This window comes from Emys orbicularis, chromosome 4 (genome assembly GCF_028017835.1).
Source record: "Emys orbicularis isolate rEmyOrb1 chromosome 4, rEmyOrb1.hap1, whole genome shotgun sequence".
NCBI lineage: Eukaryota > Metazoa > Chordata > Testudines > Emydidae > Emys > Emys orbicularis.
The window spans coordinates 63,402,604-63,416,942 of NC_088686.1; the positions used below are offsets into that span (position 1 = coordinate 63,402,604).

The 14,339-nt window shown below is 46.7% G+C and overlaps 1 protein-coding gene across 1 annotated transcript in view; it reads left to right on the forward strand.

Moving 5' to 3' along the window:
* Nucleotides 1–1,398: 1,398 nt before the first annotated feature.
* Nucleotides 1,399–14,339, forward strand: part of ITPKA (inositol-trisphosphate 3-kinase A) — a 53,509-nt gene continuing 40,568 nt past the window's right edge. Inside the window, exon 1 of the mRNA XM_065404261.1 lies at nt 1,399–1,893. Within this exon, the coding sequence (XP_065260333.1) occupies nt 1,399–1,893 (495 nt within the window). The remainder of the gene's footprint in view (nt 1,894–14,339) is intronic.

Sequence of the window (14,339 nt, forward strand, 5' to 3'; positions counted from 1 at the left end):
CCTTTACTGAATGGAATTGTATCTTGATAGGATCTGGGTTAGAAAAACTGAACTAAGTGCAGGTCAGCAGGTGAAATAGTGATACAAACTAAGCGCAGGTGCATATGAGCCCAAACCACATATTATTCAGCTTTCACAACACACGAAGTATGCTAGTGCATCAGAAAACAGTCTGAGGATGCTACTGCTCAATGCTTGAGTACCAAAATATGTGAGAACCTCACATACATCTAAAGTATCCAGCTCAACCCTAAAATGCACCACCCACTCAGGACAGCAGATGCACCTTCAGCTGCTGAACAATGCAGTTCAGCCAGCCTGAGTAACTGGGCCATTAACATTGTGCAACTCAATCACCAAGTATTTTCCTAGCAGAGACCAGTTTAAACATTGAAGCAGGACCAGCTCCTGCAAGCTGCTGAGAGCCCGCAACTCCCATTGATGTCTGTGGAAGTTCAGAATTGGGGCAGGTTATTGAATTTACAGAATTGGGCCCAAGGGCATGTACTGAACTATTGAAATGTGTCTGGGAGATTGTGGGGGGCAGGTCTACCGACCCTGTCATTGTCCATCAGGTCACAGATTTCCTAAGGGGGAAAAGGAGCCTGAACTCCCCTTGGCCCGTGAGAGCAGGATTTGGCCTGAGACGGGGAGTGGGAGTAGCGAACAAGGGGAAGGCATCCCTGTTTCTTGCTGATGGGAGGGTGTCTGTTGGTTGTTTTGCCCCCAGACTGTGGGCAGGTGAGGGGGGGCACTGGTGAGCGATAACCACCCAGGACTAGAAAGGGGGGGTGCGCGTGGCTGCCGTCCACGGAGACCCATCGCCTGGGGCACAGCACAGGCTGGGCTGGGGAACTTCTCAGCGGAGCAGGGGAGCGTGGAAGATGGAGCCCTACGCGCCACCACGTGAACAGCGCCCGCGAGGCTGCACTCTGCGCCCTGCCCGGGAGGAAGCCGAGCGGCGGACCTTGGCCCCGGAGCCGGCACTGGCCCGGGCTGTCACCCCGCTTGCGCGAGGCCAGGGCCCGGCGTGGGCCTGACTCTCCCGCAGCTTTCTCCTGAGGCGTCTCTGGGTGGCGCCGTGGAAACTGAAAGCAAAAGAGACGAAGGGGCCAAGCCGCAGCCAGGAGCGGGCGTGGGCCTGACTCCTCCCTCCGGCGGCTACGCTCAGCTGCTGCGGCTGGGCGGGCTGAGCCAGCCCAGATGGACCTGGCTGCGGCCCCGGCTGAGGCAGGATAGGCGGCTCCGGCTCGGAGCCTCCCTGCGGGCGAGTGCGGGCGGGCTGGGACATGACTCTGGGCGCTCCTCGGCCCCCGGCTCCGCGCGGCAGACGCAGCCAGCAGGAAGTTTGCCCGGGTGCATCGGCGGCCGAGCTCCTGGCAGCGCCGCGCTCCCCCCATGCACACGCACAGCCCCCGGCTCCGCAGCCGTGCCCAGGAAGCGCCCCGCACCGGCCCCACCATGGACTCTAGCTGGCGCCGGCAGAGCAGCCCGGAGCTGGGCAGGGGCAAGCGGCTGAGCGTTGGGGAGCTGCGCTCGTTCTTCGAGGCTCACTGCGCCGCTGCTGCAAGGGAGCTACCGGACCCGGCCAAGAGGAGCTGCCGCCCCCCCAACGGGCTGCTGCCGCCGGTCATCCCGCAGCTGACCGTCACCCCAGAGGAGAGCGAGGAGGCGCAGGGCAGCCCCAAAGGGCCCCCGCCGGACCCGGAGAGCGGCTGGCTGGGGACGGGCAGCTCACTGCACCTGCTGCAGTCCCGCCGGCTCTCCAACTCCTCGCTGTCCTCCACGGGCTCCTCGTCCGTCTTCGAGGACTCCGAGGACGACCTGCTGAGCGACACGGAGGGTAGGAGCCAGGGCATCGTGCACCTGGAGCACGGGGAGGACACCAACCAGGTAGGCCCCCCCAGCGGCAGACTAGCCGAGCGACCCATCCTGGACGGCCCGCTGCTTCCCACGTCCCCCGCGGACGGGCGTTTGGGAGAAACACTCACGTGCCCGCAGGTCCATATGCAGCCAGCGAGCCGCGCCGCCGATCTAGAAGCGGCGCCTCCTGGCGGTGCTGGAGAGCGAGTGCTATAAGCCTGGGCTGGGGATATAGCAGCAGGGGTCGGATACCAGGGTGATGGACGACCTTGTTGTGGGCTAGCTTGGGGGAGGCCACCACTGCCCCTGCTGTACTTCTGGGGCTGGGTCTCCACCGGGTTGTTCATTTGGCACGTTTCACCGGCACTAGGTTAGTTTAAAATGAAGTCTGTTAAAATGAAAACAACAGGTCTACCCTAATCTAAGCCGAAGGGCTCTTTGTTGCATAGGTGCCTGCGATATCAGGCTCTCAGCTCCACTGTACTCTGTGGTAAACACCAACTTGATAACACAGTCCTCCAACAACATCCAGTCACTGGTCTGCTCATGTGAGCTCAAGTTACTCCCCTTCAGTTATTTGTATTGCTGTACTGCAAACAGCAGCATAGCATGCCTGTGGACGTGGAGAAATACGCAATTCAAGCTATGCTTCCAATCCCATGGTCTCAGAATGTGCATGGGGTCATTGAGCGCTCACCAGTCTGGTGTTTTAAGCAAGGTTTCAGTGACCTGACTAAAAGGAAACTATTTTCCCTTACCCAATCACATAAACTGAAAAATCCACCATGCTGATCAGTGATAATGCTACATGATTCTCTGTGTTACATTGCTGGGGACCTGAGGCTCTTGAAACCCAGCCAAGTGCTGCTACTGTTTCTCTTCTTGCTATGAAATTGCCATCGATCTATTAAGATTTTTTTTAAATTGTGTTAGCATTTTTTGATCACAGGCATTTTTCAGTCTCTCTTGTTGGATTTTAAAAATAATTTTTTTTTCCAGCCATTTACCAGCATTTCTGCCTCTCCCACTCCCCGAGTCTCTGGTTGTCAATTTTTGAGCTACTTTGTGCTGTGATCTTGACAGAAAATTGGGAGGAGCTTGGAATTATTAGCATGCATGCTTTTGTCCATTTTGGCAGTAATACATTCATCCCAGTAAATCCCTTATGTAATTTGGCAGCTGCTCTTACATATAAAGGGCAGTTTTGAAGACATGCAGTTGGCTTGTTTTTCATAGTGGTAATACATATTTTACTTCGTGTTTATAACAACTCTCTGGGCGCCTTGAAACTGAAATGTTTCCTTAGCAAATTCCCCCATCCACCATTCTTGAGACCACCCAATGTTTTATTATTATAGGGTTGTTTATGACTACAGGGCCACTGACAGTGAATTGAATCAGGAAAACCAGCGTATATTGTGAAACAAGATAAAAAATAAGTGACACAGTGTTGTAGGTAATTCTTCCAGCTGTGTTATTTTCCTGAGAGTTTTAGGATTATTAAATTAGAGGAAGTATGGTTGGGTGGCTAAAGTACAGGCCAGGGAATTATGCAACCTTGGTTCTATTCCCGTAGACGTGCTTTGTCACCTTGGGAAAATTGACTTTTCTGTGCCTTGGTTTCCCAATTATGTAAGATAATATCCTGTAAAGGGTTTTTCAAGGCTTAATTAATTAATATTGATAAAGTTATGATCCTCAGATGGAATCCCCTGTAGAACGGCAAACTATTATTATTACAACAACATAACTTTAATGTTATTTTTATAAATACCTGTAGCCCATGACATTGACTTTGAGTTACAGAATAATAGAAATTAAAGACGGGGTGGTAGGGTGGTGGAATATTAGATCATCTAGTTCATTCCTGTCTGCTATTGCAGGCAGTGAGTGGGTATGATGATGGAACACTGTTAGCTCTGAACACCTATCATTGAGAGCTGTGGGCTGGATGCGTGGTTAATAGCACTTTATCAATACAAAGAACCTGATGCCATCCATGCTGGCCCCAGGCTAACTTGTCTCCTGAGAATAATCTGAAGCAAAACTATCCTCCAAGCCAGGTGTCCTGTTGGATGCAATTTGGTCCAGGTCCGGCACCATTGAGGTCAGTGGTAAACCTCTCATTGACTTCAATGTGTGCAGTATCAGGCCCTAAATCATTAGTCAGAACAGCTTACTACCCTGTATACTACATTTTAAAAACATGGTACATAAGTGTATGTTTTGGATGTAAGCTGTGTTACCCATTTAAAACCTTATTAAGTTTGTTAGCACTATTTAAATCTGGACAGGGTTCAGAGAAAGCACTACATCTAATTACAAATAATGTAAATAATTAAAGAATACTAACTAATGGAAAAAAAAGTGTTTAAACAAATAGAAAGCAGCCATTTTAAATGTTTTGAGCTATGGTAGGATGGAGAGAGACAGCATCCATTCGCGTGCACGGGAAATCAGGGACTTTTCAAGTATTAAGATAAGTTCTGTTTCTTTAAAATGTTTTTGCAGACCTGCCAAGTGTCATGCATTCCCACAGAACAGGTCAAAAGTCACACATTTTTGATGAGAGAGACCCTACCCACATGCAAGAGCCTGTAGCTTTGGGAAAGGTGTACTCAGCTACTTACCCAAGAGCCCATGCATTCTAATCCAAGCTCTTCTTATGATTGGGTTTAATACTTCTTTGCACCCCTCATTAACCAATGCCTCATTACCTCTACATTAGGGGAGACAACCCATTTTACAGATAAGTGTGAGCCTGGACAAGCTTTTTGTAGGCAAAGCTAAAAATAGAATCCTGGACTCTGTTTTGACAGACCCAAGGCTTATCAGCTTTTCCACACTGCCTTTCAGGTGAAGTGGGCCAAATTCTGTGTCTGTCTAACCGATCCTAAAACAGTGGCTATGTCTGCACTGCAGCTGAGAGGTGTAATTCCCAGTTTGGGAAGATGTACACATGCTAGTTTGCGAAAAGTGGCATTGTGGCACAGGTGGCAACTCAGGCTATCAGCCTGAGTACAATCCAGTTGGAAATACTAGGTACATATTTGGGCAGCTAACCCATGCTGCCCACTACACTGCTATTTTTAGTACACTAGCTGGAACAGAACTAGTGCATGTACATCTTCCTGAGCTGGGAATTACATTTCACAGCTGCAGTGTAGATGTACCCAGTGTGGCTGGACCACATCTAACGGTTTGAGTCTGCTACAGCCTGCATGAATTTAATGTGCATTGTTGTCCTTTAGTTCAAATAGTTAAAGTGCATGCTTTTTGATCCCAGGTTGCTCCTGGCAGAATGACCCTATTAGTCTCTTTAATCACTAGACCACACTCAGCTCCTAGGGCCAGGAATCCTGATAGCCAACACTCCAATGCTAGTTCACGAATAGTTGTGAACCAGTAAGTAAATAGAAAATATGTGCAAAGTGTGTGTTGTGTCCTTTTATGGCCTGTTCTTTATAGAGAAAAATAATATGATTCCCCCCTTCCCCTAACAGCAGAATTCTGTGTTGTGTATCTCAAGGTTGTGGGTTCAAGGCTGGCTTGTGATTCATGGGGTGAAATACATATAAGTTAGTGGGAGGACCTTGAGATGATAGGTGAAATGACTTTATTTTGCCAAGCCTTATAGTTAGTTAGAGGTGAGTTTGGATGTTAATATTTATTTTTTGTTGTATTTAGTATTTGGTTAATGTGAGCTGCCCTTTTAAGAACAGGGTGGGGCCCATACCACAGGGTTTGTCTGAAGCAGATTGAGAGCAGTGCCTGGGGGAGATCTTGCTTGTGTGTGCAGAGGGAAGACTCTACCTGTGTAAGCACCAGAAAGGTCACAACTTGATTTATTGAACTTACCTTTCCAGAAAACAAGTTTCACCCTTGAAGGTGTAATGGCACTTACCCAGGGACTGGGTGCCTCAGGGCACCTCTAATGTGCTTTAGAGGCGTTTTTGCCTGTAGGTCGTCAGTTAGGGATTAAAAGTTGTTTCCATCTGATGGAGGTTTACTGGCCCCACCATGAGTGGAACTTGGTGGGTCTGAGTTTCAACTCCCACCTCCCAAACTCACCACCTCACTTTGTATTAATTGACAAACTCCAAAGAGTGACCAAGAACTGCATGGGCCATGGAGACAGAATTATCCTTGTGATCTCTAGGGGAAGGTCCTCTGTCAGGATTAGGGCAGCGTGTGTGGGAAGCTTATTCTACTGCTGCCCTGTTAGCCAGACTTTGTAGCTGTGTACAATTTATTACATTTGCATAAAATGCCATACATGGAACTGCACAGGTACATGACAGCTATATTTTTTGGTTAATTAAGCAATAGATTTTAAAATAACCAACTGTTAAAATACACGTTGGATCTTATCCTATGACAGCTATAAAAGTATCTGCATTCCCATACATTCAGATGGGGACTACAGTTTCCCATTCCTACTTTGCTTCATGAGATAGGAGATCCCTGTTGGGGAAGTATATGTACAATGGTAACTTCCACTGAGAGACCAGCCAAGCCACTCTCAGTCATGAGTCACTAGCATTTCTAAAAACCGCTTTCAAACAGAGATAAGGAAAAATAAACAAGTCAGGTTAGGACCTTCATATTGGACAGTGTCCCTTTAAAGTGTTTTGCTCAGCAAGTAAGGCTAGGTCTACACTACCCGCCTGAATCGGCGGGTAGAAATCGACCTCTCGGGGATCGATTTATCGCGTCCCGTCGGGACACGACAATCGATCCCCGAATCGATGCTCTTACTCCACCAGCGAAGGTGGGAGTAAGCGCCGTCGACGGGAAGCCGCAGAGGTCGATTTTTGCCACCGTCCCTACAGCGGGGTAAGTCGGCTGCGATACGTCGAATTCAGCTACGCTATTTGCGTAGCTGAATTTGCGTATCTTAAATCGACCCCCCCCCCGTAGTGAAGACGTAGCCTTAGTGATGTGATATAATGGCTGCTGCACCATGTTAGAGGAATGTGATTTACTAGGTAGAAATGTGCCAAATACACAAACCACATATTCCTGTGACTGTAACCATGAGAACAGCTGACAGCCAGAAAGAAGCATTAGATTCTTGCCTGCAGTGATAGTAGCCCAGAAATTTTTGGGGGGTAGTAGGGTATTTAACCTATAGCATATTTGTTTTGGCTGGTCCTTTCTCTCTCTCTTCCTTTTTCATCCTTAATAAAATCTTAAAATAGACAAACATGTTTCATAATTAAGGACTAAAAGTATGAACAGTTTCAGCTCAGGAGCCAATTACATAAACTAATCCAGTAGAGAAGAATTTTTATTTTTAAACTGAGATGGGAAGGGACCCTAAGGGGTTTATTTTATTTATTTATTTTTTTACATTGTGTGAACTTCATGCTTCTAAAAGATGCTGGATTGACAGTGATATCCCTGTACTCTGAAGTCCCCTCTTTGTCCACAGTCTAAGGGCATGTCTTCACTAGCAACGTTAAAGCGCGGCCACAGTCGCGACATGGTGCTGGGAGAGAGCTCTCCCAGTGCTCTAAAAAACCCACCTCCACGAGGGGAGTAGCTACCAGCGCTGGGAGTGCGGCTTTCCACAGCACACTTAAATGGTGCCCCCTGTACCGACATGCCAACAGTATGGGTGCTGAATGGTTCCAAGAATTAGATATGTTCATGGAGGACAGCTCCATCGACGGCTATTAGCCAAGATGGTCATGGACGCAACCCCATGCTCTGGGTGTCTCTAACCTCTGACTGCCAGAACCTGGGAGTGGACGACAAGGGATGGATCACTTGTTGATTGCCTGTTCTGTTCATTCCCTCTGAAGCACCTGGTGTTGGCCTCTGTGAAAACAGAATACTCAGCTAGATGGACTATTGGTGCGACCCAGTATGGCTGCTTTTATATCCTTAATTTGCGTCCTCTTATTTTTAATGAGGACGTTTGTCTAGGAGGAAGTGAACTAAGACCCAGTAACTAATTTCTGATAGTCTACTGAATACCCCTCAGTTCCATTAGCCTTTAGTTATTTCTGAGCTGGGGTGGATTTGAAGTTATGACCTAGGAGTTAAGAGACCCTTTACCCCATCATTAGTCTCCTGAGCCATTCAGTCTCCTGTTATGGTTTTTATTTTAAATATTTAAAAGGGCACAGTTCCTGCCTGGCCCCGCAGGATGAACTGGGAGGAGCAGATGCAGCACTGTTGCATAACTGTTCATGGAAAGGTTGTGTTTTCTTCCTTGTACTTTCATAATGCCGTTGAAACCTGTTTGCAAGGTGTGGTGTATCTGGAGCATGGAAAGGAAAACAAGTCTGCATCATCAGGAGATGTATCATTGTTTAAGGAGGGGTCAGGTTTTTTTTTAAAAGCCTCTGGGCAGATCTCTTATGGGTTGGGGTTGGTTAACAGTGGCGGTGGAGAATACTCATGAGAAGTGGTGCCATGCAATACCTATAACTAAAAGGAGTGCTGTCTAGTGGTTAGAGCAATGGATTGGGAGCCAGGAACTCCTAGGTCTATTCTTGGTTCTATCACTGGCTCACTCTGTGACCTTGAGCAAGTCATTTAATCTTCCAGTAATTCAGATTTAGCCATGGGCCACAGAGAGAGAATGACTCTCTGGCCCAGTGGTTACGGCACCTGCCTGGGACGTGAGAGACCCTGGGTTCAGTCCTGCTGCTCCAGTCTCTCTAGTATTTAGTCACAATGGAACAGCTTCAACAGGAGAAAGAGAGGAAGCCCCACATATCCCATAGCTCAGTGATTAGAGCATCCTCCTGAGAAGACCCCCCTATTCAAATCTTTAGCAGAGAGGGGAAATTGAACCTGGGCCTCCCACATCCTAGATGAGTGCTGTAACCAATGGGCTAAGAGTTATAAGGCAGACACCAGCACTATTTATGGTGTTTGAATGTGATGTGAGCTGGTAGGCTGCCTCTGCACATGTCTACAGGATCAGGCTGCTTGAGTGAGTTAGGTGGCCAGATGGCTGCCTTTCCCTGGTTTGTGAATTGCTCTGGGGCTTAGGCAGGAAGTAGGCATCCGAATGCCTCAGGGGAGGCAGCAGTATGCATGTCCAGAGGTGGGAACTTTTGCCTGGAAAACCTCAGTGCTGAGTGAGTTTAGGTGCCTGCAGGGTTTGGTTAGAGCATTATGGCTAACAGTGGAGCCAAAACTGGGACTTAGGTGCCTGAGTGCCTTCTAGGGTGACCAGACAGCAAATGTGAAAAATCAGGACCGGGGGGGGGGGGGGGGGGGTAATAGGAACCTATATAAGAAAAAGACCCAAAAATCGGGACTGTCCCTATAAAATTGGTACATCTGGTCACCGTAGTGCCTTCATGGATCCAGTCTTCCATGTCCAGGGCTACAGCTCCCTTAGCTAAGAATCAGTCCCTTTGGAGTTTGCTTCCCACTTATAATGGAGTGTGCATCTCCCCCATCCTTGGTCACTGCAGAAACTGCTCAGACTCTTCTTTTAATGTCCGTTCCATGTAGCTTATTCAAGTCCCCTCCACCAACGCCTGTACAGTACAACAGTTCTAATACTTACGACCTTATCTGCCATTGGGCAGAGTTTCCTCTCCCCATGAATGCGTTCTGACTCTGCCTTCTCCCCTGGGAGCCTCCGGTGGACCCTCACTAAGTCCCCCCCAGATCAATGAATATCCTGAGCCAGCATCCGTGATCCCCTCCTTAGATGCCTCCTTCCCGCCTTCATAGGGACAGTAGGCATTTTCCTTTTTAACCCTGCCCTTGAGAGTCCCAGTCCGTCCACAGAATTGTGCAAACCCTCATTCCATTTTGGAGCAGTCCTCTTTTATATATCCTGGCCTTCCACATTGATAGTATGCTATTTCCTGAAATAATTTCTTTCGCCTCCTCCCTTTTCTTCTTGAGGCTTTTCAATTTGCTACCCCTTCACCCTGGCTCTGGGCCCCTGGACCTCTCTTCTGGGGAAGTCATAAGAACATAAGAACATAAGAACATAAGAAAGGCCGTACTGGGTCAGACCAAAGGTCCATCTAGCCCAGTATCTGTCTACCGACAGTGGCCAATGCCAGGTGCCCCAGAGGGAGTGAACCTAACAGGCAATGATCAAGTGATCTCTCTCCTGCCATCCATCTCCATCCTCTGACGAACAGAGGCTAGGGACACCATTCTTACCCATCCTGGCTAATAGCCATTTATGGACTTAGCCACCATGAATTTATCCAGTCCCCTTTTAAACATTGTTATAGTCCTAGCCTTCACAACCTCCTCAGGTAAGGAGTTCCACAAGTTGACTGTGCGCTGCGTGAAGAAGAACTTCCTTTTATTTGTTTTAAACCTGCTGCCTATTAATTTCATTTGGTGACCCCTAGTTCTTGTATTATGGGAATAAGTAAATAACTTTTCCTTATCCACTTTCTCAACATCACTCATGATTTTATATACCTCTATCATGTCCCCCCTTAGTCTTCTCTTTTCCAAACTGAAGAGTCCTAGCCTCTTTAATCTTTCCTCATATGGGACCCTCTCTAAACCCTTAATCATTTTAGTTGCTCTTTTCTGAACCTTTTCTAGTGCTAGAATATCTTTTTTGAGGTGAGGAGACCACATCTGTACACAGTATTCGAGATGTGGGCGAACCATGGATTTATATAAGGGCAATAATATATTCTCAGTCTTATTCTCTATCCCCTTTTTAATGATTCCTAACATCCTGTTTGCTTTTTTGACCGCCTCTGCACACTGCGTGGACATCTTTAGAGAACTATCCACGATGACGCCAAGATCTTTTTCCTGACTCGTTGTAGCTAAATTAGTCCCCATCATGTTGTATGTATAGTTGGGGTTATTTTTTCCAATGTGCATTACTTTACATTTATCCACATTAAATTTCATTTGCCATTTTGTTGCCCAATCACTTAGTTTTGTGAGATCTTTTTGAAGTTCTTCACAATCTGCTTTGGTCTTAACTATCTTGAGTAGTTTAGTATCATCTGCAAACTTTGCCACCTCACTGTTTACCCCTTTCTCCAGATCATTTATGAATAAATTGAATAGGATAGGTCCTAGGACTGACCCTTGGGGAACACCACTAGTTACCCCTCTCCATTCTGAGAATTTACCATTAATTCCTACCCTTTGTTCCCTGTCCTTTAACCAGTTCTCAATCCATGAAAGGACCTTCCCTTTTATCCCATGACAGCTTAATTTACGTAAGAGCCTTTGGTGAGGGACCTTGTCAAAGGCTTTCTGGAAATCTAAGTACACTATGTCCACCGGATCCCCCTTGTCCACATGTTTGTTGACCCCTTCAAAGAACTCTAATAGATTAGTAAGACACGATTTCCCTTTACAGAAACCATGTTGACTATTGCTCAAGAGTTTGTTTTTCTATGTGTCTGACAATTTTGTTCTTTACTATTGTTTCAACTAATTTGCCCGGTACCGACGTTAGACTTACCGGTCTGTAATTGCCGGGATCACCCCTAGAGCCCTTTTTAAATATTGGCGTTACATTAGCTAACTTCCAGTCATTGGGTACCGAAGCCGATTTAAAGGACAGGTTACAAACCTTAGTTAATAGTTCCGCAACTTCACATTTGAGTTCTTTCAGAACTCTTGGGTGAATGCCATCTGGTCCCCGTGACTTGTTAATGTTGAGTTTATCAATTAATTCCAAAACCTCCTCTAGTGATACTTCAATCTGTGACAGTTCCTCAGATTTGTCACCTACAAAAGCCAGCTCAGGTTTGGGAATCTCCCTAACATCCTCAGCCGTGAAGACTGAAGCAAAGAATCCATTTAGTTTCTCCGCAATGACTTTATCATCTTTAAGCGCTCCTTTTGTATTTTCATCGTCAAGGGGCCCCACTGGTTGTTTAGCAGGCTTCCTGCTTCTGATGTACTTAAAAAACATTTTGTTATTACCTTTGGAGTTTTTGGCTAGCCGTTCTTCAAACTCCTCTTTGGCTTTTCTTATTACACTCTTGCACTTAAGTTGGCAGTGTTTGTGCTCCTTTCTATTTGCCTCACTAGGATTTGACTTCCACTTTTTAAAGGAAGTCTTTTTATCTCTCACTGCTTCTTTTACATGGTTGTTAAGCCACGGTGGCTCTTTTTTAGTTCTTTTACTGTTTTTCTTAATTTGGGGTATACATTGAAGTTGAGCCTCTATTATGGTGTCTTTAAAAAGGGCCCACGCAACTTGCAGGGATTTCACTTTAGTCACTGTACCTTTTAACTTTTGTCTAACTAACCCCCTCATTTTTGTATAGTTCCCCCTTTTGAAATTAAAGGCCACAGTGTTGGGCAGTTGAGGTGTTCTTCCCACCACAGGGATGTTGAATGCTATTGTATTATGGTCACTATTTCCAAGCGGTCCCGCTATAGTTACCTTTTGGACCAGCTCCTGCGCTCCACTCAGGATTAAATCTAGAGTCGCCTCTCCCCTTGTGGGTTCCCGTACCAGCTGCTCCATGAAGCAGTCATTTAAAGTATCGAGAAATTTTATCTCTGCATTTCGTCCTGAAGTGAAATGTTCCCAGTCAATATGGGGATAATTGAAATCCCCCACTATTATTGGGTTCTTAATTTTGATAGCCTCTCTAATTTCCCTTAGCATTTCATCATCACTATTACTGTCCTGGTCAGGTGGTCGATAATAGATCCCTAATGTTATATTTTTACTACAGCATGAAATTTCTATCCATAGAGACTCTATGGAACCTGTGGATTCGCTTAAGATTTTTACTTCATTTGAATCTACACTTTCTTTAACATATAGTGCCACTCCTCCCCCTGCACGGCCTGTTCTGTCCTTCCGATATATTTTGTACCCCGGAATGATTGTGTCCCATTGATTGCTCTCAGTCCACCAGGTTTCTGTGATGCCTATTATATCTATATCCTCCTTTATCACAAGGCACTCTAGTTCACCCATCTTATTATTTAGACTTCTGGCATTTGTGTACAAGCACTTTAAAAACTTGTCCCTCTTTATTAGCCTGCCTTTTTCTGATGTGCCAGATTCTTTTTTATGTGGCTGTTTATCATCTGATCCGGCCCTTACATTATACTTTTCAGTCCTCTGCTCCTGACTATAACCTGGAGATTCTCTATCATCAGACTCTCCCCTAAGAGAAGTCTGTGTCCGATCCACACGCTCCTCTGCAGCAGTCGGCTTTCCCCCATCTCCTAGTTTAAAAACTGCTCTACAACCTTTTTAATGTTTAGTGCCAGCAGTCTGGTTCCACTTTGGTTTAGGTGGAGCCCATCTCTCCTGTATAGGCTCCTCCCATCCCAGAAGTTTCCCCAGTTCCTAATGAACGTGAACCCCTCCTCTCTACACCATCGTCTCATCCACGCATTGAGACTCTGAAGCTCTGCCTGCCTACCTGGCCCTGCGCGTGGAACTGGGAGCATTTCTGAAAATGCCACCATAGAGGTCCTGGATTTCAGTCTCTTCCCTAGCAGCCTAAATTTGGCTTCCAGGACAAGTCAGCTTCTAGGAACTCTTCAGAGAGTTTAATTGCAGTCTCCAGGGTGCTGGGTGGTGCGTCCTCACCCAGACTCTAGTATTCTCAGGGAGGCTATGGAGAGATTGTTCCAGTATCACCAGGTCCATAATTTCCCCTACAGGTCAAATATCTGTCCCTAGTCAGTGGGTAGCCGAGTCTGTTAGCTTTTCTGCTTATGCCCTGGGTCATACCCCTTCAGCCCATCTGGTGGCCAAACATTTCTGCTGGTACTTTTTGGTGCAGAGTTCCACCTGATCTAAAACAGCAGCCTTCATGACCATCATAGTCACAGGCCTGTTCCTTGCTCAGGGAGTATAATCTGTTTGAGTTTCCTAGTCGAGATTGAGTGCCACTGGAGGGCCCATGTTTCCCTTCCCTATCCAGCTCCCATGGCTACCCTGTTAAATGTTACTAAGAATGTATCTTCCTCTCCAACCCTCCCCATGACTGCAGAAACCACCCAGACTCTTTCTTTTAGTGTCCACTCCATATAATTTATTCAAGTTCCCTCCTCCAACAACTGCACAGTGCAATACTTACAACCTTATTACCTTCAGCCCCTGTTCATCAGGGCCCAGGGAGAAAAAGAGATCTTCCTTGCTTGGGATCTGCTTCAGTGTGGCATAGCTAGCTCTGTCCTCCCCTTTCCCTCCTAAGGCTTCCTTCCCGCCTTTTATCAAGCTAGTCAGCTGATGGGTGAGTTAAGGAACTAATTGGTCCATCTTCCCCATCTGATTAGCTAATTCCTTCCTATTTCCTTGGTCAGCCATTGCTGGGGAAACCAGTAGAGGCTACAGTGATCAGAGTGCTGACCCAGCTCTTAGGACTCTGCATCTGTCACACCATGGAAGTAAGCTAGGGCCCAAACTTGGTGACCTTGGTGCTTTTGAAATTAGTGACATTTATGTGTAATAACCAGGGATCACACATGATTTCACAGAGACAGAATGAACCAATCTGTCAGCCTGTTACATGGTGGAGCTCAGG